This window comes from Canis lupus, chromosome 19, assembly GCF_011100685.1.
Source record: "Canis lupus familiaris isolate Mischka breed German Shepherd chromosome 19, alternate assembly UU_Cfam_GSD_1.0, whole genome shotgun sequence".
Lineage (NCBI taxonomy): Eukaryota > Metazoa > Chordata > Mammalia > Carnivora > Canidae > Canis > Canis lupus.
This window is the reverse complement of record NC_049240.1, coordinates 21,968,214-21,994,586: the sequence shown is the minus strand read 5'-3', so window position 1 is coordinate 21,994,586 and position 26,373 is coordinate 21,968,214. Positions and strand designations below refer to the sequence as shown.

The window sequence follows — 26,373 nt, the reverse complement described above, 5'->3', positions numbered from 1 at the left end:
TCCTTGATGGGCTGGCTGTGGCATCCTCTGCTCCACCCCACATTTGACTGCCATAGGAGAGAGGTAGTAACATGTGCCTTCGTTACCAGGCAAAGCTAGAAGGAGTCCATGTGCCCAGACCAGTCCAATGAACCTTGGCTGAATGCCCACTGGCATTTAGATCAGAAGTAAGCCCTGAGTATTTCACAAATTCCAATTTTCCCACTGTGTGAGAAAGCCCAGAACCTGTTATGAACAGCTCTGAGGATGCTCAACAGGTGGCCCAGCCCAGCTCTGTCTTTTCCTCACTCTAGCCCAAGCACATATTTCCAGGCAGATGCCCAGACACCCTTGCTCCAAGGAGCTTCTCTCCCAAACAAGCAGAGACACTGCTAGAACAGCGGGAGGGTGAGGGCAGTTGGGCAATAGGATGTGGGGCCTGGAAGCTTCTGGAAAAGAGCAGCCAGTTGCTAGGGCTTTAGTCTGCAGGGTCGACTTCTGAGAGGAGGCAGGCATGGGAGAAAAGAGCAGAGGGAGGCTAAGGTGTGCTGGGGCCAGGATGTGTGTGTGTGTGTAGGGGAGTGGGGACCCCCCAGCAGAAACTGACGGGGCAGGGGGCCCGTCTAGTCGGGAGCAGGGTCCGGGCGGGCCTGCTCACGTGCTCCAGGAAGCAGGCGCCCAGCTCGCTCAGGTGTGGACGCTCCCGGTTGAACCTCTGCTCCAGTGCTTTCACGAAGGCCTTCTGGCAGCGGTAGATGTCCTCGATGTTCCCAAAGATGGTGCGCAGCTGCTCCTCACTGAACATGTCGGCGCGCTTGCGACACTGCCTGATGTAGCCCTGCGGCCGCGGCCCGTCAGGTGTCTCTCCGCGCCCCATCCCCCCGGGCCTCTCCGCGCCCCATCCCCCCCCAGGCCTCCCGGCGCCCCATCCCCCCCAGGCCTCTCCGCGCCCCATCCCCCCCCAGGTCTCTCCGCGCCCCATCCCCCCCCAGGCCTCCCCGCGCCCCATCCCCCCCAGGCCTCTCCGCGCCCCATCCCCCCCAGGCCTCTCCGCGCCCCATCCCCCCCAGGCCTCTCCGCGCCCCATCCCCCCCCAGGTCTCTCCGCGCCCCATCCCCCCCCAGGCCTCCCCGCGCCCCATCCCCCCCAGGCCTCTCCGCGCCCCATCCCCCCCAGGCCTCTCCGCGCCCCATCCCCCCCCAGGTCTCTCCGCGCCCCATCCCCCCCCAGGCCTCCCCGCGCCCCATCCCCCCCAGGCCTCTCCGCGCCCCATCCCCCCCAGGCCTCTCCGGGCCCCATCCCCCCCCAGGTCTCTCCACGCCCCATCACCCTCCAGGCCTCTCCGCGCCCCATGCCCCCCCAGGCCTCTCCGGGCCCCATCCCCCCCAGGCCTTTCCGCGCCCCATCACCCTCCAGGCCTCTCCGCGCCCCATGCCCCCCCAGGCCTCTCCGCGCCCCATCCCCCCCAGGTCTCTCCGCGCCCCATCTCCCCCCAGGCCTCTCCGGGCCCCATCCCCCCCAGGCCTTTCCGCGCCCCATCACCCTCCAGGCCTCTCCGCGCCCCATGCCCCCCCAGGCCTCTCCGCGCCCCATCCCCCCCAGGCCTCTCCGGGCCCCATCCCCCCCCAGGTCTCTCCACGCCCCATCACCCTCCAGGCCTCTCCGCGCCCCATGCCCCCCCAGGCCTCTCCGGGCCCCATCCCCCCCAGGCCTTTCCGCGCCCCATCACCCTCCAGGCCTCTCCGCGCCCCATGCCCCCCCAGGCCTCTCCGCGCCCCATGCCCCCCCAGGCCTCTCCGCGCCCCATCCCCCCCAGGCCTCTCCGGGCCCCATCCCCCCCCCAGGTCTCTCCACGCCCCATCACCCTCCAGGCCTCTCCGCGCCCCATGCCCCCCCAGGCCTCTCCGCGCCCCATCCCCCCCAGGCCTCTCCGGGCCCCATCCCCCCCCAGGTCTCTCCACGCCCCATCACCCTCCAGGCCTCTCCGCGCCCCATGCCCCCCCAGGCCTCTCCGGGCCCCATCCCCCCCAGGCCTTTCCGCGCCCCATCACCCTCCAGGCCTCTCCGCGCCCCATCCCCCCCAGGCCTCTCCGCGCCCCATCACCCCCCGCCGCGGCCCGTCGGGTCTCTCCCCGACCCTGCCTCCCGCCCCGCCCCTCACCTCGCAAATGTCCCGCAGGTGCTTGATGTAGTCCCGCTCGGTGCTGAGGATCTCGTTGATGACGTTGGTCCGCATCTGGTCCCTGCTGCTCTGCGCCTCGGCCCCTCTGTCCTCGGCCCCGCCGTCCCCGGCCCGCACAGCCGCGTCGTCCGCGGGCTCGTCCTGGTTCACCCTCAGCTGCAAGGCGGCGGCGCGCGGGGTCAGCGCCCCAGGGCCGACCCCCACCGAGGGTCAGCGCCCCGCGACCGGCACGCGGCGGCAGCGGGAAACTGAGGCGGGCAGACCCAGCAGCACCCACTGCCCCTCCCTCCCGCCCGCCCGCCTCCCCCTGCTCTGCTGGTCCTGGCCTCAGTGCGGGGAGTGGAGCAGATTCTTACTCCCATAGGGACTTTGGGAACCGATGCCCGCTGGCACCAGGCCAGCCCTCTAGAGGCTGTGACGGAGTGATGCGGGGTGCAGCCCTTCTGGCACCCCGGACCCGTGGGTAGGACAGGCTAGAGGATTATCCACAGGGTCTGGGGCAAGAGAAGCACTGCACCGCAAGGCCTGGGATATCTCCTCCCTTCTGCCCTCTGCCTGGTTTTTGAGATGGCGCCACGAGTTCTTCCTTGGAGACCAAAGGCTGCCAAACATAGGCTCCGGGCCCCCTTTCTGGGATCTCTTGTGCTAACGACTTAACTGGTGCATGCCTCAATTTTCTTGGGTGTAAGTGGCTGTTCCCAGCTCCCAGGGCATTGTGAAAATTAACATGGAGACGACCCTCCAAATTTTCTGCACAGTGTTTAGTAAATGCCTGGTATTCAGTTGTGTGTGGCGATGGAATTCTAACATGCAGATTCCCTGTGGAGGAATCCACACACCATCATTTCTGACTCTTTCCTTTCTGGACACTGAGGGCACCCTGGAGGGAGGCATGGGAGCAGGCAGGAGTTGGTGATGGCTTTCCAGGAGGAAGGCTGTGTCACAGCTCTGTGGCTGGCCTTCTTGACACCTCCCACCCTATCCCCAACCCACAGCCTTGCAGTCCAGGCACTGCCCTGAGGGTGGAGACAGGGAGGGGGAAGACCCCAGAGTAGTTTCAAGTTTGCAGTTCTGAGCAGAGCCAGTTGGCTCCTTATGGGCATAGGAGAAGCACAGGTGGGTGCCATACCCTCACAAAGCTGGCTGGAAACCAGCCCTCGCCGTCGGCAACACGACCCCACCACCACTCTCTGTTGGTGGCATCCATTACTTCGATGACATCCCCAGCTTTGAAGCCCAGTTCCTGGTCATCCATGGTGACATGGTCCCAGAGTGCTTCAGCACAGACCACACTGCCATCACTGATGAGCTGTGGAGAGAGCCACAGACAGGCAGATCAGTGACTAAAGCTGCCACCGACCTACTCATGGGACAGGGTGCTCCTGCCGCCTGCCCTCTAACCCTTGGAAGCCCTGCAGAGGGGAGCCTGACTCATGTTACAGAGGAGTGAACGGAGGCTCCCTCTGAGCCAGTCATTCTTCAGGGGACAGGACTATGCCCTGGGCATGTCTACACTGGCGGGGCTCACGATGAAGGCTGAAGTGAACTTGACCACTAGAATCCTGGTGAGCCACAGAATCTGAGAGGCAAGCACGTTACTCCCCTGCACAGGGCACACCTTCCTCCCAACCTACTGGGCCAGTGATGAAATCATTGCTCTCAGTTTCATTTGCCATCTCTGCTCTGTGATGCTGTGACTGAGCTCAGAAAGCTGCATTTCTTCTGTGCAACCCCATTAGGTTCTCCTAATGTGGCACTGGAGGGGACCACAAGGCTGGAGGGAGAAGAGGCTTACTCCCTCCCGCTGGCTTCTTGTGGACTTGCATTACCTGTGAGTTCATCTGGCAAGAACAGTGCCACTCCTCCAGGCACAGGGGTGGTGCCCAGCCATCACAGTACCTGGATCTAGTTCGCAGTGGTTTTGAACACTTGCGGAACCAGTCTCATGGCCCTCCCCGCTGCCCCCACCAGCTCTATCTAGCTGAGCAGTACCTATCCTTCTATCCTAGGTCCCAAGCCCCACAGGATCCTTAGCTTTAATTATTCCAACTCCTTTCCTTTATTCCCTGGCTCTAGGTGAGGTAGGTACATCTTGCAGCTGCTACCTCTGTAACAGATACCTCAGGATTGTTCTTGTGACTTGGTTATGGAGTCAAGCACTTTATACCTGGCTCACAATTCTTTATATTAATTTCTTTCTGATGAAATAATTTGGTGTGTTTCCTTCCTCCCACACAGTAATGGACCTCCCATCAGGAGAGATGGTCCCCTGCCCCAAGGGGGACTCCCTCCCTCCCCCATGCCCCAAGCAGCCTTGTTCTTAGAGCTCCATTTCTTGTTGGGCTGATGCCTGCCTTCCTATAATGTGGGCTCAGTTTCTGCTCCATGAAGAACGAATGCCTCTGGGGCTTATGACAAGAGGAGGGCGTAGGTTGGGGGCTATACAAGAGGTGAGATCCCTGCCCTTCTCTGCTAGGACCAAGTGTTGGCTCTGGCCTCCACAGCCACAGGGTGGCTCTTTGGCAGTCAAGGCCTCAGAGCATCACCAGTCAGACCCTGTACACTATTTCCTCCTCTGAGCTGCTTGCTCCTGTCCCTACTCATGAGTGTGAATCCTCCCTTGGCTTCAGGTCCAGTGGAGCCTTCTCTGGGTGCTCCCAGGGCAGTGTGTGCGCTATTCCTCAGACCAAAATGGGACCAGAGCGGGGCTGTAGCAGGACTGTCTGGGTCTCCAGCTGAGAGTTCTAGTAGCTAGGAGGCCTCCCTGAGTCCCCAAATGGGCAGGGTGAGGGGTGGGGTAGGCTACTCGGGGACCAGAACCCACTCAGGCCTTCCTTCAGGGTAGGGCCTGAGTAAGCACATTCAGAAACCTCCAGTTCATGTTTTCTGGGGATTAAACCTGCTCTAAACCCTGATGAAACCACTCCTCAGAATGATCCACAGCCTATTGTACACGTACTCTCACATGCGACAGCCATTCAGGAGCTGCAGATTCCTGATGCCCACCCAGGGACCCTGGGCACCAAGCACTGGGTTATTTCTGGGGGACTGCATGCCTCTTGAAGGGACCGTGGCACTCATCCCTGCTAAAAAGATCTACTACAGGCATGGCCTCTCCTGCAGGAAGGCCTGGCCCCCCGGATCAAGACCTCCTGGCTGCAATATGAACAAGATGAGACAAGAGGACTCAGAGAGGCCACATGACAGTGGCTGCTGTACCTAGGGAGCAGGCACTAGACTAGGCAGCCCATAGCTGGCACTCTCCACACAAGCAGGCTACCACTACTAGCCTCCAGGGATCTTGCCTGAAGACAAGGAAGAAACAGAGTACTCAAGGGTGGTGTGGGTGGGCCAGTGAGAATATGGGATGCAGGTGAATGTCCAGGGACAGTGATCCCAGGTAAGCAGGTGCATCATAACAGAAGGTATGTGTGACCATGTGTGAGTGTGAGCATAAGGACAGAGGGTGTGTGTGACCTCAGGCAAGTGTGTCATCACAATGGAGGGAATGCGTGACTATAGGCTACTTGGGTAGTTTTGATCCTTGAGAGGTAGGTATTCTGAGACCCCCTCATCCTGCACACACACATGCACCTGCCAACACACATTTATACACTCACTAATGGCACGCTACACTTTGATCTCTCAAGAACAGTCTGCCATACTGCAGGTGAATGCTGTCCATCCTAAGTTCACACCAGCTGCACAGGCAGGTGTCCAGGACATCATGGAGGCTGCCCCTCACTGCCAGAGCTCAGGCAGGGAGGATGTAATGCAGACGTAGCCCATGCAGCCCAGCTTCCCACCATTTCCCATCCCAGCTTGGGCCCTACTAATATTAACCAGGTCAGGTGTCTCCTCCTAACCCCAGGTTCTCTCAGATGAGCCCTCTTGCGCGGCCCAGTGCCTCCTCCTGCTGCTTTCTCTGCCAGCCCTTGCAGAGAGGTACAGATCTTACCCAGGTGGTTTCCTATACAGCTGCAGAGGAAGGACTCTAGGTATGAGACAAAGAGGTAGGGCTCCCTAGAGAGACCAAAGTTCCGGGCACCTTTAGGGACAAGCCCTCACATCTGCCTTGTCCAGTCATCCATCCAGAAGCCCTTATTGGTGGTGGGGGCAGTCACCTTTGTCACTTCCTTGTTCCAGTACCTTGCTGTGCACAGGAGGTACGTGACAGAGACACAGCTGTGAGTAACTCCCTGTGCTTTGGTTCCGACTGATGCACAGTGACAATGTGCTCTCCCTGGGCCACACAGCTCCTTGATAGCTCCACAAATGGGAGCACTCCGTCAAGTAAGAGCAGTGACATGAATCATTTCTGTGATGTCACCAAGACAAAATATAGCTCCAAGAGGTCAGAGATGCATTCTACCTCCAGGACAGCCCAGAGGCCACCAGGGCCCTCACTGGATGAGTTTCTGGGCAGAAACTCTGATGCTCCTTGTCTGATGTGCAGCTGCATGGAAGCCCAGATTCAAGTCCAGCAGGCTGAGGGGCAGAATTTGCATGCTCTTTCTTGGCCGGGCAGCAGAAAGCACAAGCTGGCTGTGAGACAGGGGATGTTTAGGTGCAGGCAGGCAAGGAACTGCTCTGTGGTGGGGGGCAGGAGGCAGGGGGCAGGATCCACTGCTGTACCCTAGAGAATGTGACAGGTTCAGGAAGCCAGGCTTGGCCTCAAGGTCCCCCTGATGACTACCCACCACCTTGCCCACCCTGCCCCCACCTCCTCCTCTCTCTCACGCATGCTGGTGGAGGATTCCAGTCAGACAGTCTGGGAAGGAATGAGGCTCAGCTCCTTTGGGTCCCTGTACAGGAGGGGATAGGGACATCCAGCATGCCTACCTTGGAGGGGTGCAGAAGGGGCTCTGCCTGTGGTGGGGGCAGGCTGATGGAGACACCTAAGACTGAAAATGGGGAAAGCAGCTGCAGATGACATGTAAAGAGGAGCCGACTCATCTTCCCAGACATTTTCCACCCCAGTCCCTCTCCCACACAGTCACATGTACAGTTTCCAGACAAGCACGCAGCCGTGGCCACAACAGCCTCTGCTGCCTCAGGTGCACGGAGATGCACCATTTAGCCCTACACACACCGCACATGGCACGAAGGGCAGGTGGAAAGGCCTGCGGCACCCGTGTCACCATGCCCTGAGTCACCCGCAGGCCCGGCCTCAGTGCCCGGGGCCGGTGGGGGCGGCGTCCCAGGGTGGGTCCGGTGCGGGGCTCAGGGGGGCCGCACGGGCTGGGGCGCGCCGGCCCCTGGGAGGCCGAGGCCGAGGCCGAGGCCGGAGGGGCTGGTGCGCGGCGGCCGGAGGAGCGCAGCGCGGGCGCCACTCACCACTGCGCGGTTCCCCGCGGCGCCGCCCGGGCGGTCAGCGGAAGGCCAGCAGGAATGTCAGCACGACGTTGATGAGGACCAGGAGCGCCAGCACGGCGAAGACCACCGCGCGCTGGGCGCCGGGGGGCAGGTTGCAGCGCAGCAGGGCGCGCAGGGCGCTCCCGGGGGCCGCGGGGCGTCGCCGGGACTGCGGGACCCTGGCCATGGCGCCCGGGCTCCCGGCTCCGCGCGGCCCGGAGATCCCGCGGCGACAGGGCGGGAGCCGGGCGGCCGGACCCGGGGGGGGGGGGGGGGGGGCGGGGGCGGAGCCGCGGCGCTCGCCGGCCCGGGGCTTCTCGGCTCGGCCGCGACGTGCGCGCGGCGTCGCCAGGCCCCGCAGCCCTGGCAACCGAGCCCGCCGCGGGGCGGGGTAGCCGGGGAGGAGGGGGAGGGGGAGGGGAGGGGAGGGGAGGGGAGGGGGGGGAGGCCCGGGAGTCCGCGCGGCTCGAGGCGGCTCCGGGCGCCTCTGGTGGTGGGCGGTCGGGGGACGTCGACGCGCACGGGCGGTTCTGCCTACGGCCGCCGCGCGCAGGGGGCCGCGGTGATGCTCGCGGCGAGGGCGGGGGTCGCGGAGCCGCGCGGGGCCAGGGGATCTGCGCAGGAGTAAGCCCAGCGCTGAAAGATCAGGTCGCACAGGGATCCAGGGATGCTGGAGTCAGGACTTGAGCTCAGGACGCACGTAGGTCATCCACATGGAGGTGCTCCGAGAAGCTCCTCACTGAGGACCTCTCCATCACAGCCACATTTTGTTCCTTTGGAAAAGCAGCTGGCTTATCCCTGCCTCCTCCCAAATTTGTTAAGGTATGATGGACAAATAAAAATTGTGTATATTTAAAGTGTGCAACTTGAGATTTTGAAATAGGTATACGTCGTGAAATAATCACCACAATCAGGCTAATTACCATCTCTCTCACCTCACACAGTTACCAGTTGTGTGTCTGTGTGTGGTGACACTGCTTAAGATCTATCCTCTTGACACATTTCAAGTGCACAACAATGTATTGATAACTGTTGTCACCATGCTGCACATTAAATCTCCTGAACCTATTCATCTTGCAAAACAGACACCTTGTATCCTTTTGTCTGACATATTCCCATTGTTCCCTCCCCCAGCTCCAGGCAACCACCCTTCTCTCTGCTTCTGTGAGTTTGACTTTTAGATTACACATTTATAAGTAAGATCATGCATTTTTCATCTTTCTATGTCTGGCTTATTTCACTTAGCATAATAACCTCCAGGTTCATCCATGATATCACAAATAGTGGACTTTCCTTTTTTAAGGCTGAATAATAGTCCATGGTATATACATCACATTTTCCTTGTCCAGTCATCCCATCAAAGGGCACTTAGGTCACTTCAATGTCTTTGCTACTGTGAATAATACTGCAATGAAGATGGGAATGCAGATATCTTTTTGAGATCCTGATCTCATTTCTTTTGGAGCATCTGGATCAAATTATTCTTTTTACATTATTTGAGGAATTTCCATTATGTTTTCCAATCTACATTCCCACTAACAGTTTCTAAAGGTTCCCTTTTCTCCACATTGTCACCAACACTTATCTTCTGTCTTTTTAATAATAGGCATTGTAAGAGATGTGATACCTCATTGTAGTTTTGATTTACATTTCCCTGATGATTAATGATGTTGAACATCTGTCCATATATCTGTTGGCCACTTGTATATCTTCTTTTGAAAAATGTCTATTCAGGTCCTTTGTCCATTTAAAATGAGTTATCTGTTTTTTTTTGTTTTGTTTTTTTTTTTTGTTACTGAGTTGTATGAGTTACTAATGTATTTTGGATATCAATCCTTTGTCAGATATATGGTTTGCAAATATATTATCCTATTCCACAGATCGCCCTTTCACTCTGTTGACAGTTTCCTTCACTGTACAGAAGTTTATAGTTTGGTGTAGTCTCACTTACCTATTTTTACTTTCATTACCTATGCTTTTGGTATCATATCCAAAAAACTATTACCCAGACCAGTGTTAAGAAGCCTTTCCCTGAAAAAAATAAAAAAATAAAAATAAAAAGATAAAAATAATAAAAAATTTTAAAAAAAAGAAGCCTTTCTCTGTTTTATTCTAGTAGTTCTATGGTTTCAGGTTTTTGGTTTAAGTCTTTAATCCATTTTGAGTAGATTTTTGTGTATGTTGTGAGGTAAGGGCCCAGTTTCATTCTTTTGCATGTGGTTCAAGCAGCTTTTTTTTTTTAATTTTATTTATTAATGAGAGACACAGAGAGACAGAGAAGCAGAGACACAGGCAGAGGGAGAAGCAGGCTCCATGCAGGGAGCCCAATGTGGAACTCGATCCTGGGACCCGGCGTCACACCCTGAGCCCAAGGCAGATGCTCAACCACCACCCAGGCATTCCCCAAGCAGCTTTAAAAACAAAAACAAAAACAAAAACAAAAACACAAAAAACCCTATGGCAGGGGCACATGGGTGGCTCAGTCGGTTAAGTGTCTGTGTTTGGCTCAAGTCATGATCCCGGGGTCTTCAGAACAAGTCCCAAGTAGAGCTCCCTGCTCAGTGAGGAGTCTGCTTCTCTTCCTCTTTCTGCTCCTTCCCACATTTATGCTCTCTCTCTCTTTCTCAAATAAATAAATAAAATCTTTTTAAAAAATTTAAAAACCCTATGTCAGCTATGCAGGAGTTTCCACTGTCTCTCTGACAGAGGCTGCAAACTTAATGCTGTAGGGCTCAAAGCTCATGTGCAGGTGTCTCAACAGTGAGCTCTGTCACAGTCACCATGCCCCTCTGATGGGTTAGAAGGCTGCAGTGGAGGGAGCCGAGGAGATTTAAAAGCAGGTAAGAAGTGAGTAGAGATTTCTAGGTTCCATGTTCAACACTGTGCCTCCTTAGGCAGAAATCATGGAATATGTGCAGAGATGGGTGTTCACATGTGGGTGACTTTGTTTCTGTATGTTCAGGTTTCCATGTGTGGGTCAGTAACATGCCTGTAAGTGAGTATAGATGAGTGCACCTGTGGGCACCACCCTCCCACTGAACATGCCAAGCAAATGCTGGGATGTATTTGTGTATGTGGGTACCTGTGTGTGTGCCAGGGGAGGGTCAGGATTATATCCAGACAACCTGGCTGCCTTCCTCAGATCTGAAGGTTCAGCCTGGTCCCATCTGTCTGGTTGTGAGAGGAAACTTTTCTCTCTGTTCCATCTCTTCAGTTTTTCAGGAAACAAGGCTCAAGATTTGCTCCCTTGAGCTCTCAGGGGAATGGTGGGGGAAGAAAAGGCATCCAAGGCTCCTTGCCACCCCAAATACCAGGACTCCTCTGGTAAGGCTGTGTGGCATGCATTCCGATAGGGTGTGGCTTGGAAGCCTTGACTTGGGGCCAGATGTTTTATTGTGCCCCTTGGTTTCAAAGCCATTAGATAACAAGGAGGAAGGGACAGAAGGAAGTTCTGGGGAACTTCCACTGGCCAGTGCAGTGCTGAGCACCGTGAGTCTGTAGCACTCTATCTGCTGCTGTACTGGCCTCCTGGGGCATGTTTAAGGCTTCATCCAAGGCCCAGTTCTGGGATAAGGCCTCTGTGTCTCCCCTGTAGCTGACCAACCTGGGGCAGAAGAACATCTGAACCTGGACTGGGATCAAGAACTCAGAGGTGCCCTCTGCCCTACCTGGAGGCACTCAGACTCTAACTTCTGATGAAATGGGTATATAGCAGGGAACACAGTGGAAACATCCTTTTTAAACGTGTTTCATGACTTGAAAGCAAAGCCTTAGGCCCTTGAGGGATTCAAGCTTGATAATTCCATACCAGGGAGGGGAGAGTAAGTGGAGGTGGCTGCAGGAAGTGGCCCACCCAGGCTGCCAAGGTAGCAGGACTAGCAGGGAGATGGAACAGGGACATAAGTGTCCTTGGGCTATGGGGGACTGTGTCTGGGAGAGGGAAGAGGAAGCTGCTCTGGGTATGCTGGCCACTGGACAACTTGCAGTCCTGGCCGTGGGAGTCTGCAAACCGATGCTACCCCACCTTATGGAGAGTCAAATACAGTTGTTGACCAACAACAGGGCATGCATGCAAGAGGGATTTGGAGCACTGGCTGGTATCAGGCTCTTCTCTCGAGCTGGTGCAGGAAGGGGTATAAGAGCCAGGTCAGGCCTTAGGATGAATACCCAGGGTCACAGGTCCTGGGGAAGACAGAAATACCTGGAGAGAATGTCAGACTAGCTTCATGGATGGTGGTCACGAGCTGGTCTGGTGCCCTGCAATGTCCTTTTAGTGTTCCACAGAGAATTCCTGGGAGCTTGAGGATGGCAAGACTGTCTTCTATCCTTCTATCCTCGGGTGACCCTATGGCCTAGTGGGCCAGGACAGTCTCACTTCCCACCTGCTCTGCTGGCCTAATTATTGGTAGAGCTCCTTTTATGCTTTGAGCTCCAGGGTGGAGGACAAGATTTGTGTCTGTTTGCCCTCTAGTTCAAACTTCATCTCTTCTCAGTAAGAGGATCCAGGAATGGTCCCCAGTCCCCAGCTTGCCCTCCTGGACCAGGGACATCAGAACAGTGTTTGGAGTAGACCTGAACATGACAAGGCCCTCAGAGTCATGCAGGCGGTGGGCAGAATTGAGAGCAAGACCAGCTCCACACATGTGCCCTCCTGTAATGCAGCTGTGACCTGGCCCATCTGGGAGACACTGCCATCCACAGCACAATGGAGAGGGCATCAGAAGACCCCAGACTTCTGAGCCAGGAGCCATGTCCTCCCCTCCTCTGGTCCCAACTCATAACTGGGCAGACAGCAGGGGCTAGCTGGGTGGAAACGAAAAGAGAATAACATCTTCCAAAGACACCGCCTCCTTTCTGCCTACAACTCCAGAAAATATGCTTGGGCTAAGGATGCCTTCAGGCCTGACTGTAGGGAGCACAACCCAGCCTAGCAGGGCATACTCAGAGCTCTGAGAGGAAAGGAGAGGCTGGGAAGAGGGTGAGGAACCAGACAGAATGGCCCAGGCCTGGGTCATGGGCATCTGGGCAAGGCACTGAGTGGGACAATGCTGAACAAGATGGGACACTTCTAGGCACTGAAGTTAACTCATGTAACAGGGGCTGGACTACCGTGAGGTGCAAGGCAGGAGTGAGATGCAGGGAATACAGAATGAACATGATACTGTGTCCCTGCTTGCTTCTGTCAGGGCACATCCATGAATGGCCTGCTCCCTACCACCACAGTCCTAAATCCCAGGGCCTGACACTCATGAGATACTCACTAGATACGTCACATACATACAACATACACAAACGCACATCACACTCATGATCTTCAGGTGCATGTGTTTGTGGGCACATGTACTCCTTTCTTCTGTACCCAGAATACCAGAGTGTGCCACTGTTCTCCCCTGCATCTACTGCTCTTTGGGCCAGAGGAGCTCCCTTCTGCTTGGAAATTGAGATGTGGTCTCTCCTTCTGAAGTCAATACAAACAAGAGAGTGTCACAGTTTAGAATATGATATTCACATGTATCTAAAAGTACAAGTGAATATGTGATATTAAAGCAAATAAATATTCTTTAGTATGGACTTCTCTTTGACATGTGTTGCTTCTATAATCTCTAAGTATGAAACTCACATTGACCTAGCAAGTCTTCTTGCCATATATGTGAAGCAGTGGTGAGTGTCAGAGGGTTCAGGGGATGTGCAGTGGGACTTCGCAGCTCTAGGAGGCCAAGGGAACTAGCGTGTTATTGGAGAATCACCTTTTATGTCTCTTCAGTTTCTGATAAAGTGGATCTATTTAATGCTGCCAACAAATCACAACAGGTGCTGCCTTTCCTGAGTATCTTACACACCTGGGCACAGTGACCCTCCTGCAGCTGCTGGTGGGACTCAGGTGCCACATCCACCCCACAAGAGGAAACTGAGGCCCTGAGGGAGGGTATCTAGCTAGTGGCAGGATGGGGGTAAGATATGGGGCTGGCAGCCTCCAAATCAGGCCTTGTCCTTTATGCTGTACTGGCCTGAAAGAGGACCTCGAAGTGCTGGTGTGTCTCATGAAGAAGAACAGCCTGGTGGCCACTGACCAAGTCAGGAGCCCAGTCTCCAACCTGCATTTGCTCACTGTGTCCCTGGAAAGGGACTCCTCAGTCTGACGTGGCTGCCCTGCTTGTGATGTGACACATCCTTCCCCACTGAGGCACGTCCAGGAGAGACCAGTACCCTGGGATCACTGAGTGCTCTAAACATAAGCAACAACATTACCACCTGGTCTATGAAGGAACCTCAAATACCAAGAGAGGCCTTAGAACCAAATAGGAAACAAATTCTAAGTAGCCCAAATAGGTGCTATCCCATTCATAATCTAAATTGCCTTCATTGCCCTCAGAAAGGTGCTGTTTGCCAGAGCCTTTTTGTTCTTTTAGAGTTCTGGCCCTGGGCTTCCCTCATTCAAAGCATAGGATGAAAACCTTGTCAAGGGCCTCAGAAGGCACCTCCTCACCAGCAGCAAAATGTGACAGACCAGAATTTCACCATCAGGTAAGAGACACGCAGCTAAGAAAAACAGACACCAGAACTCTAGCCATATAGCACCGACGGCCAATCAAGTAACACCAAAGCTCTTCATCGTCCCAAAAGCTGTGTGTGAATATTCCCTCTTTGTTATCATTCTCATTGCTGGAAATTTACTGGGAACCCACCACATGCCGGGTTATTTACGTAATTCAGTCAGTTCTCAGGTAACCTGATGGCTATCCTATTTTACAGTTAAGTAAACCAGTGTTCAGAGGGTTTACCTGCTCAGAGCTCCACACATGGTCCTGGGCAGGGAGGAACTCCCATTCAGGTCTGGGAGGCCCCAGGGCTCAGATTCTACCCCCTACACCATGCTGCCTACCACCAGGGCTGGGGCCCAACACTGAGGACAGCAGCCCAATACTTCAAGGAAAAAAAAAATAAACCATTATCTGTGCATTCAGGTTAAATAACATCATTTTAGAACATCTTTCATTCAAAATAGTCATCGAAGAGTACTATTGTATTGGAATTCAATTGTATACTATTATATACTTATGTATTAGAAAAGTCAACTTCCTTGGATATGTGTTACTTAACACATCATGGATGCTGAATAAAGCATTTTTTAATGACTGTTTTAAATCATTATTCAGACCCAGACCTCGGAGAAGAGTTCATCCACCATTTACAGTTTGTACCCATCTGTTGAGTAGGTAATGAGGATAGCACACTCCTCAAGGGGTTCTGAGAAGCCCACCTGCCCTTCACTGATTCAGACTGTCTGTAAATCCATCCCTCCTGAGGTGCTGCAAGATCCTGGGGGTCAGATCCAGGTTTTGATGAGGCAGAAATACACGGTAACTCATGACCAGGAAGAGAATGTAGTATTATGGATGTGGGTTATTGACCACATTATGTTTAGTGGCATGCCCTGCCCCACCACTGAATTAAGTAAAAAAGAAGAGGACAAGAAAATAGGAGCACAAGTGAGAAAAAGAGAGGAGTGAAGGTCTCAAAATTTCTCTGTGCTTGGAGAATGCAAAAGGAACCAGTCTTGCCTAGATGAAGTTTGTCCCTAATTTCTTCTGTTTAGATAGGACCAGCAAACAAACAAACAAACTTGCACACGGTTGTCATAGCAACCACAATGGTTTTTGAGCTCTTGGAGTCAAAGAAAAATTAATTTTCACTTCCCTTGCTTCCCATCCTGCCCAGACAACTTCTTGGAGGGATGGTGGGCTAAGCTGTGACCTCCATTCTACCAAGAAGAGTTTGCTTCATCCAGGATGGCTTACGGGGCTGTCATAGGGTAGGACAGACCAGCATTCTTTCATCATAGGTCTTGGGTCATGCCTGCCCTTCTGGGTTCTCTGTAGGCTCAGGAGGGCAGAGAGGCAGGTCCTGTATTTGGGTAAGTGAGAGCCATAGGCTGAAACTGTGCTGTGTGCATGTGGGAGCCACTGCCATCTGCTTGGAATACAGAGACTGTGGACAGCCTGTGTGAGCATGCTGGATTCACCTTGACATCCAGACCATCTGTCCCAGCCCCGTCCCTTCACCCATGCAGCCCTGACCCTACCTCATTGATGGCCAGCTGCTCACCACCCCCTCCGGGGTGGCTGTAGTGGTGACTGGAGCTGTGCATGTCTTCATACAGGTCCTCCTCACTCCCCGCCTCATCAGCACGGATGGCTGTGTCCAGAACTCCATCAGGGATAGCTGGAAGGAGAGATACCAGCTGGCAAATAGGAACTGAGGAAGGGGAACAGGTAGAGAAGGAGATGAACCTGTTCAGGATAAATGTACTACTTTGAGAGGAGGGAGAAGACCTGGGAACTAGTTTCTCAAACCATTTTTACTGCAAATCATGATCTGGTTGAAAGAATGCACAGGCCGACTTTTGCCCCATCACTGTTAATCACCTACCATTTCAATCTCCACTATCTCCCTAAACAAGGAAACAGAAATATCTGTAAGAGTAGGACACTCAAGAGTCCCCTCCAGCTGAATTCAATTCAAAACCATCTACCAATGTGCCAGGTATAGTAGATGGCCTATAAGAATAATGCTAACCATTTATTGTGAAATATATATGTATCCAAAGAAATATATAGTATGTACATTGAAGCATAGTTTGGAAATTAATAAAATGAACTCCCATAGTACTTATTCTGCTAAAGAAAAATACTCGAATCTTAGAATTCAACCACCTGCATGACCTACTCCAACTGTATTCCCCTCTCTTTCTTTTAGAGCTATCCAATATTTTTATAAATCACACCCATGGTGTGTTTTAGTATTTATTTCTGTTGAATCTTGCATAATTTGGCCTTATATAAATGGGACCATCTAGTAGGTTTTCTGCTTTGGCTGGATTTTTTGATTTTTACTTTTTTTTTTTTTTTTTTTACTCAACTGCTTATATAGTTGTGAATGATTCATTCTCACTGATGGACAGACTTGCATTTTATGAATATGTCAAATTTTACACATCCATTTCACTGCTGGAGAGCAGTGGGTGCTTTTCTGTCTTGCTGCTGGTATGAATAATGGTATTGCAAACATACCCACATACCTCCTAGGTACATGTTCCAGAGTTTCCCCTTAGACAGTGTTTCTCAACCTCTTTTTCATTATTACCCTCTAAAAAGCCTTTCATACATTGTTTTCCCAATTGTTCCCATGAAATATTAATACCACGAATATACTGTATATTTGTTATTTTCCATGGCTTTTGGAAGGCCACAAACCATTGTCACACCTTAGATTTTTGCCCCGTTTAGTGTGAATTTATGCTCTGGGGTGTAGGACTGAGGTGTGGCATCCCTGGGCCCTAGGTGTGCCAAATTGTTTTCCAAAGCTATTCTACCATGTAAGACTTCCAACAGTGGGGCTCCTGGGTGGCTCAGTTGGCTAAGCATCTGACTCTTCGGTTCAGCTCAGGTCCTGATCTCAGGGTCATGGGATGGAGCCCCACTTAGGCTCTGCAATCTGCGTGGTCTGCTAAGACTCTCTTTCCTCTCCTCCTGCCCTTGTCCCCTGCTCTTTCTCTAAAATAAATAAATCTTAAGAAAAACTTCTAACAGTATGTATGAATGTTCCCACTACACCACATCCTAGCCAGCTCTAAAGATTGGCATCCTCAGACATTGTTGACAAGCTGATGGATATGGAATGGAATCTTACTGTCATTTGAATTTACATTTCTCTGATGACTAATGATCACTAATGAAGTGAACACCTTGTCTATATTTGTGGGCCATTGGTATTTCCTTTAATGTGGAAAATATGTGTCTATTGAGCTGTTGCTCTTTAATGTAATCAATAATGTAAAAAAAATACATTTCTATGTATGTGTGTATATATATATATATATGCACTGCCCCCATTCTGCATACTAAATCTTTGTCACCCACTTTATCACAAGTATCATCTCCTACTTTGTGGCCTGTCCCATCTCTTTAAGATGCTTTCGGTGAACAGAAGTTCTTAATTTTCATTAGACAAATTTATCAATCTTGTCCTGTATGGTTTATATTTTTTTGCCTTTAGGACATCCTTACCTCCAAGTTGCAAAGTTACTCTCCTATGTTATCCTTAAATGTTTTATAGCTTTTCTTTTGACATTAAATTTTTATTGCACTTGGGAATGATTTTTGTGTATTGTGTAGATAAAAATCTGTGCTACTGTGATTTATAAGAAATATATATTTTGTCTTTGACCCTTTCCTGGCACAGAGCTCATAAAGCTCTTGGAACGTCCCGTGATAAGAGTGATAAAAAGTTTCTTTTGTTATGTTAATGATTACTTTTGGGAAGCCCCTAGGTAACCCAGGGATAGGGCTGCCCCAACCCACTTCTAGGGAGGGGACAGGGGCTGGCTTAATAGCCAGTGGCCAATGATTTAGTCAGGCTTACATAATGAAGCCTCTGTAAAAACCCAAAGGACAGTGTTTAGAGAGCTTTTGGGCTGGTGAACACGTGGAGATTTGGGGAGAGTGGTGAGCCAGGACAGGGTATGGAAGCTCTGTGGTCCTTCCTGCATACCTTGCCTGTGCATCTCTTCCATCTGGTTGTTCCTGAGTTATATCCTTTTATAATAAATCGGTAATCTAGTCAGTAGAATGTTTCTCTGAGTTCTGAGACCCACTCTAGCAAATTGATTGAACCCAAGGCAGGAGTTTGTTGGAACCTCCAATCTATAGCCGGTTGACCAGAAGTACCTCTGGCTTGTGACTAGTGTCTGAAGTGGAAGAACAAGGGTACTCTTGTAGGACTGAGCCCTTGACCTGTGGGATCTGATGCTATCTCCAGGTGGAGAGCGTGAGGATTGCACTGAATTGTAGGACATGTTGCTGATATCTGAGAAATTGCTTGGTAATGAGAACATACCGGAGAATGGGATCCAGAACTTTTAGAATCCAATTTCTTTTTTTCTGTAAGGATAAGTAATTTTCTCAGCACCAGTTATGGGATAGACAGTCCTTTCCTAAGTGTCCACAATGTCTGCTCTGGCTTAAAATCAAGGTCTGGACTCTATTCTTGTGGGAGGCAGAGTAATGGCCTCCAAAAGACAACAAAGTCCTAATCCCCGAAACCCACAAATATGTTATTTTACATGACAAAGAGGAATTAAGATTGCAGGTGGAATAAGTATGCAAATCAGCTGATCTCAAATAGGGGGATTATCCTAGATTACCCAGGTGACCCTAACATAGGTGAAAATAACTTTGAAGACTCATCTCAAGCATTACAACCTCTGTGCAAGTCTTATGTGACACCATCACTGCAAGGACTGACATCCACTTCTGTCTCACTCCCAACGTGCTCTGTACGGACAATGGTCGTGGCATTTACTGTGGTCCCTTATACATTGTGTTGTCTGACTGTCTCCCCCAAAGGCAGCAACCATGCTTTATATAGACTTTAGTTAAGTGTTAAAGAAATGAATTAGTAAAGACATAGATGAGAGAATGGTGGACACAGTGCAGAGTCTGCCTGAGTCTGCCTGTCTTCCTCCTTCTGCTCTTCTCCCCATCTCTAAAATAAATAAATAACTCTTTTAAAAAACTTGTTTTAAAATTTTGAAATAACAAAAAAAATAAAATAAAATAAAATAAAATTTTGAAATAACTATAGATCACAGAGAATTGTAACTGTAATGCAGAGGTCCTGTGTACCCTTTACCCAGTGGTTATAGCCTATGGAATTATAGTATAATATCACACCCAGGAAAATAACCTCGGTATAATGTGTATATATGATTCTACATCACTTTATCATATGTGTAGATTTGTGTAACCACTACAGCAACCAGTATGTAAGCTTTGGAGGATGGCTTTTTCACTTAGCCAAATGCCCTTGAGATCTATACCTCATTCATTTTATTGCTTACTAGTATCCCATGCAATGGATGTACAAGTTTGTTCAACCATTCGACCCACTGACAGATATCCAAGTGATTTCTAATTTTAGGCTGTTTTAAGTAAAGATGCTATGAACATCTATATACAGGTTTTAGGGTGGACCTAAATTTTCATTATTCTGGGACAAATGCAATTGCCCAGGGTTGTAACTGCTGGGTCATATGGCAGTTGAGTGTTCAGTTTTCTAAGAAACTGCTAAACTATTTTCCAGAGCAGTTGTACCATTTTACAATCTCACACTCAACAATGTGTGTTTTTCAGAATCTTTACCTGCATTTGGTATTGTCACAATTTTATATATTTTTAAAAGATTTATTTATTTATTTATTTATTTATTTATTTATTTATTTGAGAGAAAGAGAGAAAGTGAGCATGCAAGAGTGGGGCTATGTAGGGGTGGAGGGAGAGGAAGAGAGAGAATCTCAGGCAGACTCCTTGCTAAGCTCTGAGCTCCCAAAGCCAGGCTCGATCCCACGATCCTGAGATCATGATCTGAGCTGAAACCAAGAGTCACGCACTCAACTGACTGAACCACCCAGATGTCTCTGTCACAATTTTATATTTTAGACATTCTGATAGGTGTATAGTGATATTGGATCATGGTCTTAATTTGCATTTCCCAAAGGGCAGGTGCTTTGAACGTTTTTTCATGTGCTTATTTGTCATCCATATATCTTTTTTGCTGAAGTATTTCTTCATTTTTTTGGCCTCTTTTCCAGTTAGAATATTTATTGCTTTGATGTTGAAATTTGAAAATTCTTAAAATTTTTTTTTTGTATTAAGTAAACTCTAAACTCTATCCCCAATGTGGGGCTCAAATTCATGAGATAAAGAGTTGCATGCTCTTTGAACTGAGCCAGTGAGGCATCCTGAAAATTCTTTTTTTTTTTTAAGTTTTAAATTCTTAAAAAGATTTTTAAAGTAATTTCTATACCCAGTGTGGGACTCAAACTCATAACCCCAAGAACATGAGTCACATGCTCTACTAACTGAGCCAGCCAGGCACCTCTGAAAATTCTTTATATATTCTAGATAGGAGTTCTTTGTCAGATATGTGATTTGCAGATATTTTCTCTTAGTTTGGAGCTTAGTTTTTCATCCTCTTTCATGAGCAAAAAAATTAAAATTTTGATAAAGTTCAATTTATTGATTTTTCCTTCTAACTGGTAATGTCTTTGGAATCATGTCTAAGAACTCATCATCAAACCTTGGTTCCAAAAGATTTTCAGTTATGTTTTCTCCTAAAAGTCTTTTTTTTTATTTTTTGTTTTTTTTTTTAAATTTATTTTAGTTTTTTTATTGGTGTTCAATTTACCAACATACAGAATAACATCCATCCTAAAAGTCTTATAGTTTTAATTTTTACATGTAAATCTATGATCCATTTTGAGTCGTGGGTTTTTTCTTTCTTTTTTTGGTCAACTGTTGTACATCTAGATAAACTAGACGATATGGATAAATTCTTAGGAACACATATCTACCAAAACTGACTCAAGAAGAAACAAAAAATCTGAATATGCCTAAAATTAGTAAGGAGATTGAAACCATAGTCAGAAACTACCCAACAAAGTAAAGCCCAAGATTGGATGGCTTCACTAGTGAACTCACCAAACATGTGAATAAGAATTGGCATCAGTCTTTCTCAGTTTCTTCTAAAAACTGCAGAAGAGAGAATACTTCTTAACTCACTAAAGCCAGACAAAACACTAGAAGAAAACTGCAGACAAATATTCCTTATGAATACAGATGCAAAAATCCTCAGCAAAGGATTAGTAAGCTGAATTCAACAAGTAAACTAACTAGTAAACTGAATTCAATAGCATATCAAAAGGATTATATAGCTTTACCTACTAGGATTTATTTTTGGAATACAAGAATGGTTCAACAAATGAAAATTGTTCAATGCAATATACAACATTAATAGAATGAAGGGGAAAAACTGCATGATTATCTCAATTGATGCAGAGAAAGCATTGGCAAAATTCAAAGCCCTTTCATGATAAAAATACCCAACAAACTAGAAATAAAAGAGAATTTCCTCAACATGATAAAAGTCAGGTGTGAAAAAGCCATAGCTAATATACTCAATGGTGAAAAACTGAAAGCTTTTCCTCTAAGATCAGGAATAAAACAAGGACGCCCACTTTAATCACGTCTATTCAGTACAGTGTCGGAAGTCCTAGCCAGAGCAGTTAGGCAAGAAAGAGGGAAAAAAAGCATCTAAAATGGAAAGGAAGAAGTAAAGTTATTTCTATTCACCAATGACATGATCTTATGTATAGAAAAGCTGAAGAATCCACAATAAATCATTAAGGCTAATAAATTCAGCAGTACAAATCAATACATAAAAGTTAGTTTTATTTCTATATACTTGCAATGAACAATTTGAAAAGGAAAAAAATTAATTTAGTTATATTATAAATAATAAAACCACAAAAGACTCCTAACTCTGGGAAACAAACAAAGGGTTGAGGAAGGGGAGGGAGGATGGGGTAGCTGGGTGATGTGCACTGAGGAGGGCACTTGATGGGATGAACATTGAGTGTCATACTATATGTTGGCAAATTTAATTTAAATTTAAAAAAATGTGTAAAAGAAAGTAATAATAAAAATACTTAAAAATAGGTTTAACCAAGCAGGCAAAAAATGTGTATAGTGAAAATGATCAAACGTGCTGCAAGACATTAAAGAAAACTTAGTAAATGGAAAGACATTCCATGCTCATGAAATGGTAGAGTTAATACTGTTAAGATGACATTACTACTCAAAGCAATCTACAGATTCAATGTAACCCTTATCAAAATGCCAATGGCATTTTTACTGAAAAAAAAAAGTTATCCTAAAATTCATATGGAATCTAAAGGGACCCTGAATAGCCAAAACTATCTTGAAAAAAAAATTCCAAAATTAAGCTGGAGGACTCACATTTCCTGGTTTCAAAACTTAATACAAGGCCACAGTAATCAAAACAATGTGGTACTATCCTACAGATAGACATATAGATCAATAGAATAAAATAGAGATCCCAGAGATAAACTGCCATACATATGGCCATTTGATTTTTGACAAAGCCAGGACAATCAGTGGGAGAAAGACAGTCTTTCAACAAATTGTGTTGGAGGAGGGACGGTCAAGATGGCAGAAGAGTAGGGTCCCCAAGTCACCTGTCCCCACCAAATTATCTGGATAACCTTCAATCATCCTGAAAATCTACGAATTCGGCCTGAGATTTAAAGAGAGACCAGCTGGAATGCTACAGTGAGAAGAGTTCGCGCATCTATCAAGGTAGGAAGATGGGGAAAAAGAAATAAAGAAGCAAAAGGCCTCTAAGGGGGAGGGGCCCCGCGAGGAGCCGGGCTGAGGCCGGGGCGAGTGTCCCCAGGACAGGAGAGCCCCGTCCCGGAGGAGCAGGAGCTGCACCAACCTTCCCGGGCGGGAAGGGGCTCCAGGGAGGTGGAGCAGGACCCAGGAGGGCGGGGATGCCCTCGGGCTCCCGGGGACACTAACAGACACCTGCGCCCCGGGAGAGTGCGCCGAGCTCCCTAAGGGCTGCAGCACGCACGGGGGACCGGGAGCAGCTCGGGGGGCTCGGGGGCGGCTCCGAGGAGGGGGCTGCGGGGCGGGAGCAGCTCGGGGGGCTCGGGGGGGGGCTCCGGCGGAGGGGGCTGCAGGGCAGGAGCGAATCCAACAGCGCAGGCCTCGGAGCACAGGGCGCCGGGACACAGCCCAGGATCCGGCCTCCCCCGGGACAGGCAGAGGCCAGGAGGGCCCAGGACAGCGAGGACGCTCCTGCCCCAGCTGAGCAGATCAGCGGCCCCGCCCCGGAGCCTCCAGGCCCTGCAGACCGAGAGCTCTGGAGCTACTGCGGGAGCTGACTCCAGGCTCCAGAGCTGGCCCCGCCACTGCGGTTGTTCTTCCTGGGGCCTCACGGGGTAAACAACCCCCACTGAGCCCTGCACCAGGCAGGGGCAGAGCAGCTCCCCCAAGTGCTAACACCTGAAAATCAGCACAGCAGGCCCCTCCCCCAGAACACCAGCTAGACTGACAACTTCCAGGAGAAGCCAAGGGACTTAAAGTACACAGAATCAGAAGATACTCCTCCGTGGGTTTTTTTTTCTTTTCTTTTTCTTTTGCTTTTTGATTTGTTTGCTTCCCCCACCTCTTTTTTCCCCCTTTCTTTCTTTTTCTTTCTCTTTTTCTTCTCTTTTTCCCCTTTTTTCTTCCTTTTTTCTTTTTTCTTTTTCTCTTTTCTTTCTTTCTTTCTCTCCTCTCTTTTTCTCCTTTTCCCAATACAACTTGTTTTTGGCCACTCTGCACTGAGCAAAATGACTAGAAGGAAAACGTCACCTCAAAAGAAAGAACCAGAAACAGTCCTCTCTCCCACAGAGTTACAAAATCTGGATTACAATTCAATGTCAGAAGGCCAATTCAGAAGCACTATTATACAGCTACTGGTGGCTCTAGAAAAAAAGCATAAAGGACTCAAGAGACGTCATGACTGCAGAATTTAGATGCAATCAGGCAGAAATTAAAAATCAATTGAATGAGATGCAATCCAAACTAGAAGTCCTAACGACGAGGGTTAATGAGGTGGAAGAACGAGTGAGTGACATAGAAGACAAGTTGATGGCAAAGAGGGAAACTGAGGAAAAAAGAGACAGACAATTAAAAGACCATGAAGACACATAAAGGGAAATAAACGATGGCCTAAGGAAGAAAAACCTACGTTTAATTGGGGTTCCCAAAAGGGCCAGAGGGCCAGAATATGTATTTGAACAAATCCTAGCTGAAAACTTTCCTAATCTGGGAAGGGAAACAGGCATTGAGATCCAGGAAATCGAGAGATCCCCCCCTAAAATCAATAAAAACCGTTCAACACCTCAACATTTAATAGTAAAGGTTGCAAATTCCAAAGATAAAGAGAAGATCCTTAAAGCAGCAAGAGACAAGAAATCCCTGACTTTTATGGGGAGGAGTATTAGGGTAACAGCAGACCTCTCCACAGAGACCTGGCAGGCCAGAAAGGGCTGGCAGGATGTATTCAGGGTCCTAAATGAGAAGAACATGCAACCAAGAATACTTTATCCAGCAAGGCTCTCATTCAAAATCGAAGGAGAGATAAAGAGCTTCCAAGACAAGCAGGAACTGAAAGAATATGTGACCTCCAAACCAGCTCTGCAAGAAATTTTAAGGGGGACTCTTAAGATTCCCCTTTAAGAAGAAGTTCATTGGAACAATCCACAAAAAGAAGGACTGAATAGAATCCTGATGACACTAAACTCATACCTTTCAATAGTAACTCTGAACGTGAACAGGCTTAATGACCCCATCAAAAGGTGCAGGGTTTCAAACTGGATAAAAAAGCAGGAACCATCTATTTGCTGTCTACAAGAGACTCATTTTAGACAGAAGGACACCTACAACCTAAAAATAAAAGGTTGGAGAACCATTTACCATTCAAATGGTCCTCAAAAGAAAGCAGGGGTAGCCATCAGATACCTCTATCAGATAAACTAAAATTTACCCCGAAGACTGTAGTGAGGGATGAAGAGGGACACTATCTCATACTTAAAGGATCTATCCAACAAGAGGACTTAACAATCCTCAATATATATGCCCCGAATGTGGGAGCTGCCAAATATTTAAACCAATTAATAGCCAAAGTGAAGAAATACTTAGATAATAATACACTTATACTTGGTGACATCAATCTAGCACTTTCTACTCTCGATAGGTCTTCTAAGCACAACATCTCCAAAGAAACGAGAGCTTTAAGTGATACACTGGACCAGATGGATTTCACAGATATCTACAGAACTTTACATCCAAACGCAACTGAATACACTTTCTTCTCAAGTGCACATGGAACTTTCTCCAGAATAGACCACATATTGGGTCACAAATCGGGTCTGAACCGATACCAAAAGGTTGGGATAGTCCCCTGGATATTCTCAGACCATAATGCCTTGAAATTAGAACTAAATCACAACAAAAAGTTTGGAAGGACCTCAAACACGTGGAGGTTAAGGACCATCCTGCTAAAAGATGAAAGGGTCAACCAGGAAATTAAGGAAGAATTAAAAAGATTCATGGAAACTAATGAGAATGAAGATATAACCGTTCAAAATCTTTGGGATGCAGCAAAAGCAGTCCTAAGGGGGAAATACATCGCAATACAAGCATCCATCCAAAAACTGGAAAGAACTCAAATACAAAAGCTAAGTTTACACATAAAGGAGCTAGAGAGAAAACAGCAGATGGACCCCACGCCCAGCAGAAGAAGAGAGTTAATTAAAATTCGAGCAGAACTCAACGAAATCGAGACCAGAAGAACTGTGGAACAGATCAACAGAACCAGGAGTTGGTTCTTTGAAAGAATTAATAAGATAGATAAACCATTAGCCAGCCTTATTAAAAAGAAGAGAGAGGAGACTCAAATTAATAAAATCATGAATGAGAAAGGAGAGATCACTACCAACACTAAGGAAATACAAATGATTTTAAAAACGTATTATGAACAGCTATAGGCCAATAAATTAGGCAATCTAGAAGAAATGGACGCATTCCTGGAAAGCCACAAACTACCAAAACTGGAACAGGAAGAAATAGAAAACCTGAACAGGCCAATAACCAGGGAGGAAATTGAAGCAGTCATCAAAAACCTCCCAAGACACAAGAGCCCAGGGCCAGATGGCTTCCCAGGGGAATTCTATCAAACATTTAAAGAAGAAATACCTATCGTACTAAAGCTGTTTGGAAAGATAGAAAGAGATGGAGTACTTCCAAATTCGTTCTATGAGGCCAGCATCACCTTAATTCCAAAACCAAAGACCCCAGCAAAAAGGAGAATTACAGACCAATATCCATCAGAGATATTGATGCACATGGATGGATATTGATGAACATGGATGCAAAAATTCTCAACAA

At 48.7% G+C, this 26,373-nt stretch overlaps 1 protein-coding gene across 5 annotated transcripts in view; it reads right to left on the bottom strand.

The window, feature by feature from the left end:
• ARHGEF4 (Rho guanine nucleotide exchange factor 4) overlaps positions 1–26,373 on the bottom strand; it is an 87,051-nt gene that overhangs the window by 6,874 nt on the left and 53,804 nt on the right. Inside the window, exons 1-5 of one of the 5 annotated variants that reach the window (XM_038564798.1) lie at positions 21,055–21,094; positions 15,600–15,739; positions 3,291–3,470; positions 2,141–2,317; positions 638–817 (exon numbers count right to left, since the gene is read on the bottom strand). In XM_038564798.1, coding sequence (XP_038420726.1) covers positions 638–817; positions 2,141–2,317; positions 3,291–3,470; positions 15,600–15,739; positions 21,055–21,079 — 702 coding nt within the window. In that variant the 5' untranslated portion in view covers positions 21,080–21,094. Of the gene's footprint in view, positions 1–637; positions 818–2,140; positions 2,318–3,290; positions 3,471–6,285; positions 6,308–7,003; positions 7,066–7,498; positions 7,668–15,599; positions 15,740–21,054; positions 21,095–26,373 lie in introns of those variants that run through there. The other 4 variants (XM_038564799.1, XM_038564797.1, XM_038564800.1 and 1 more) reach the window with 4 other exon arrangements.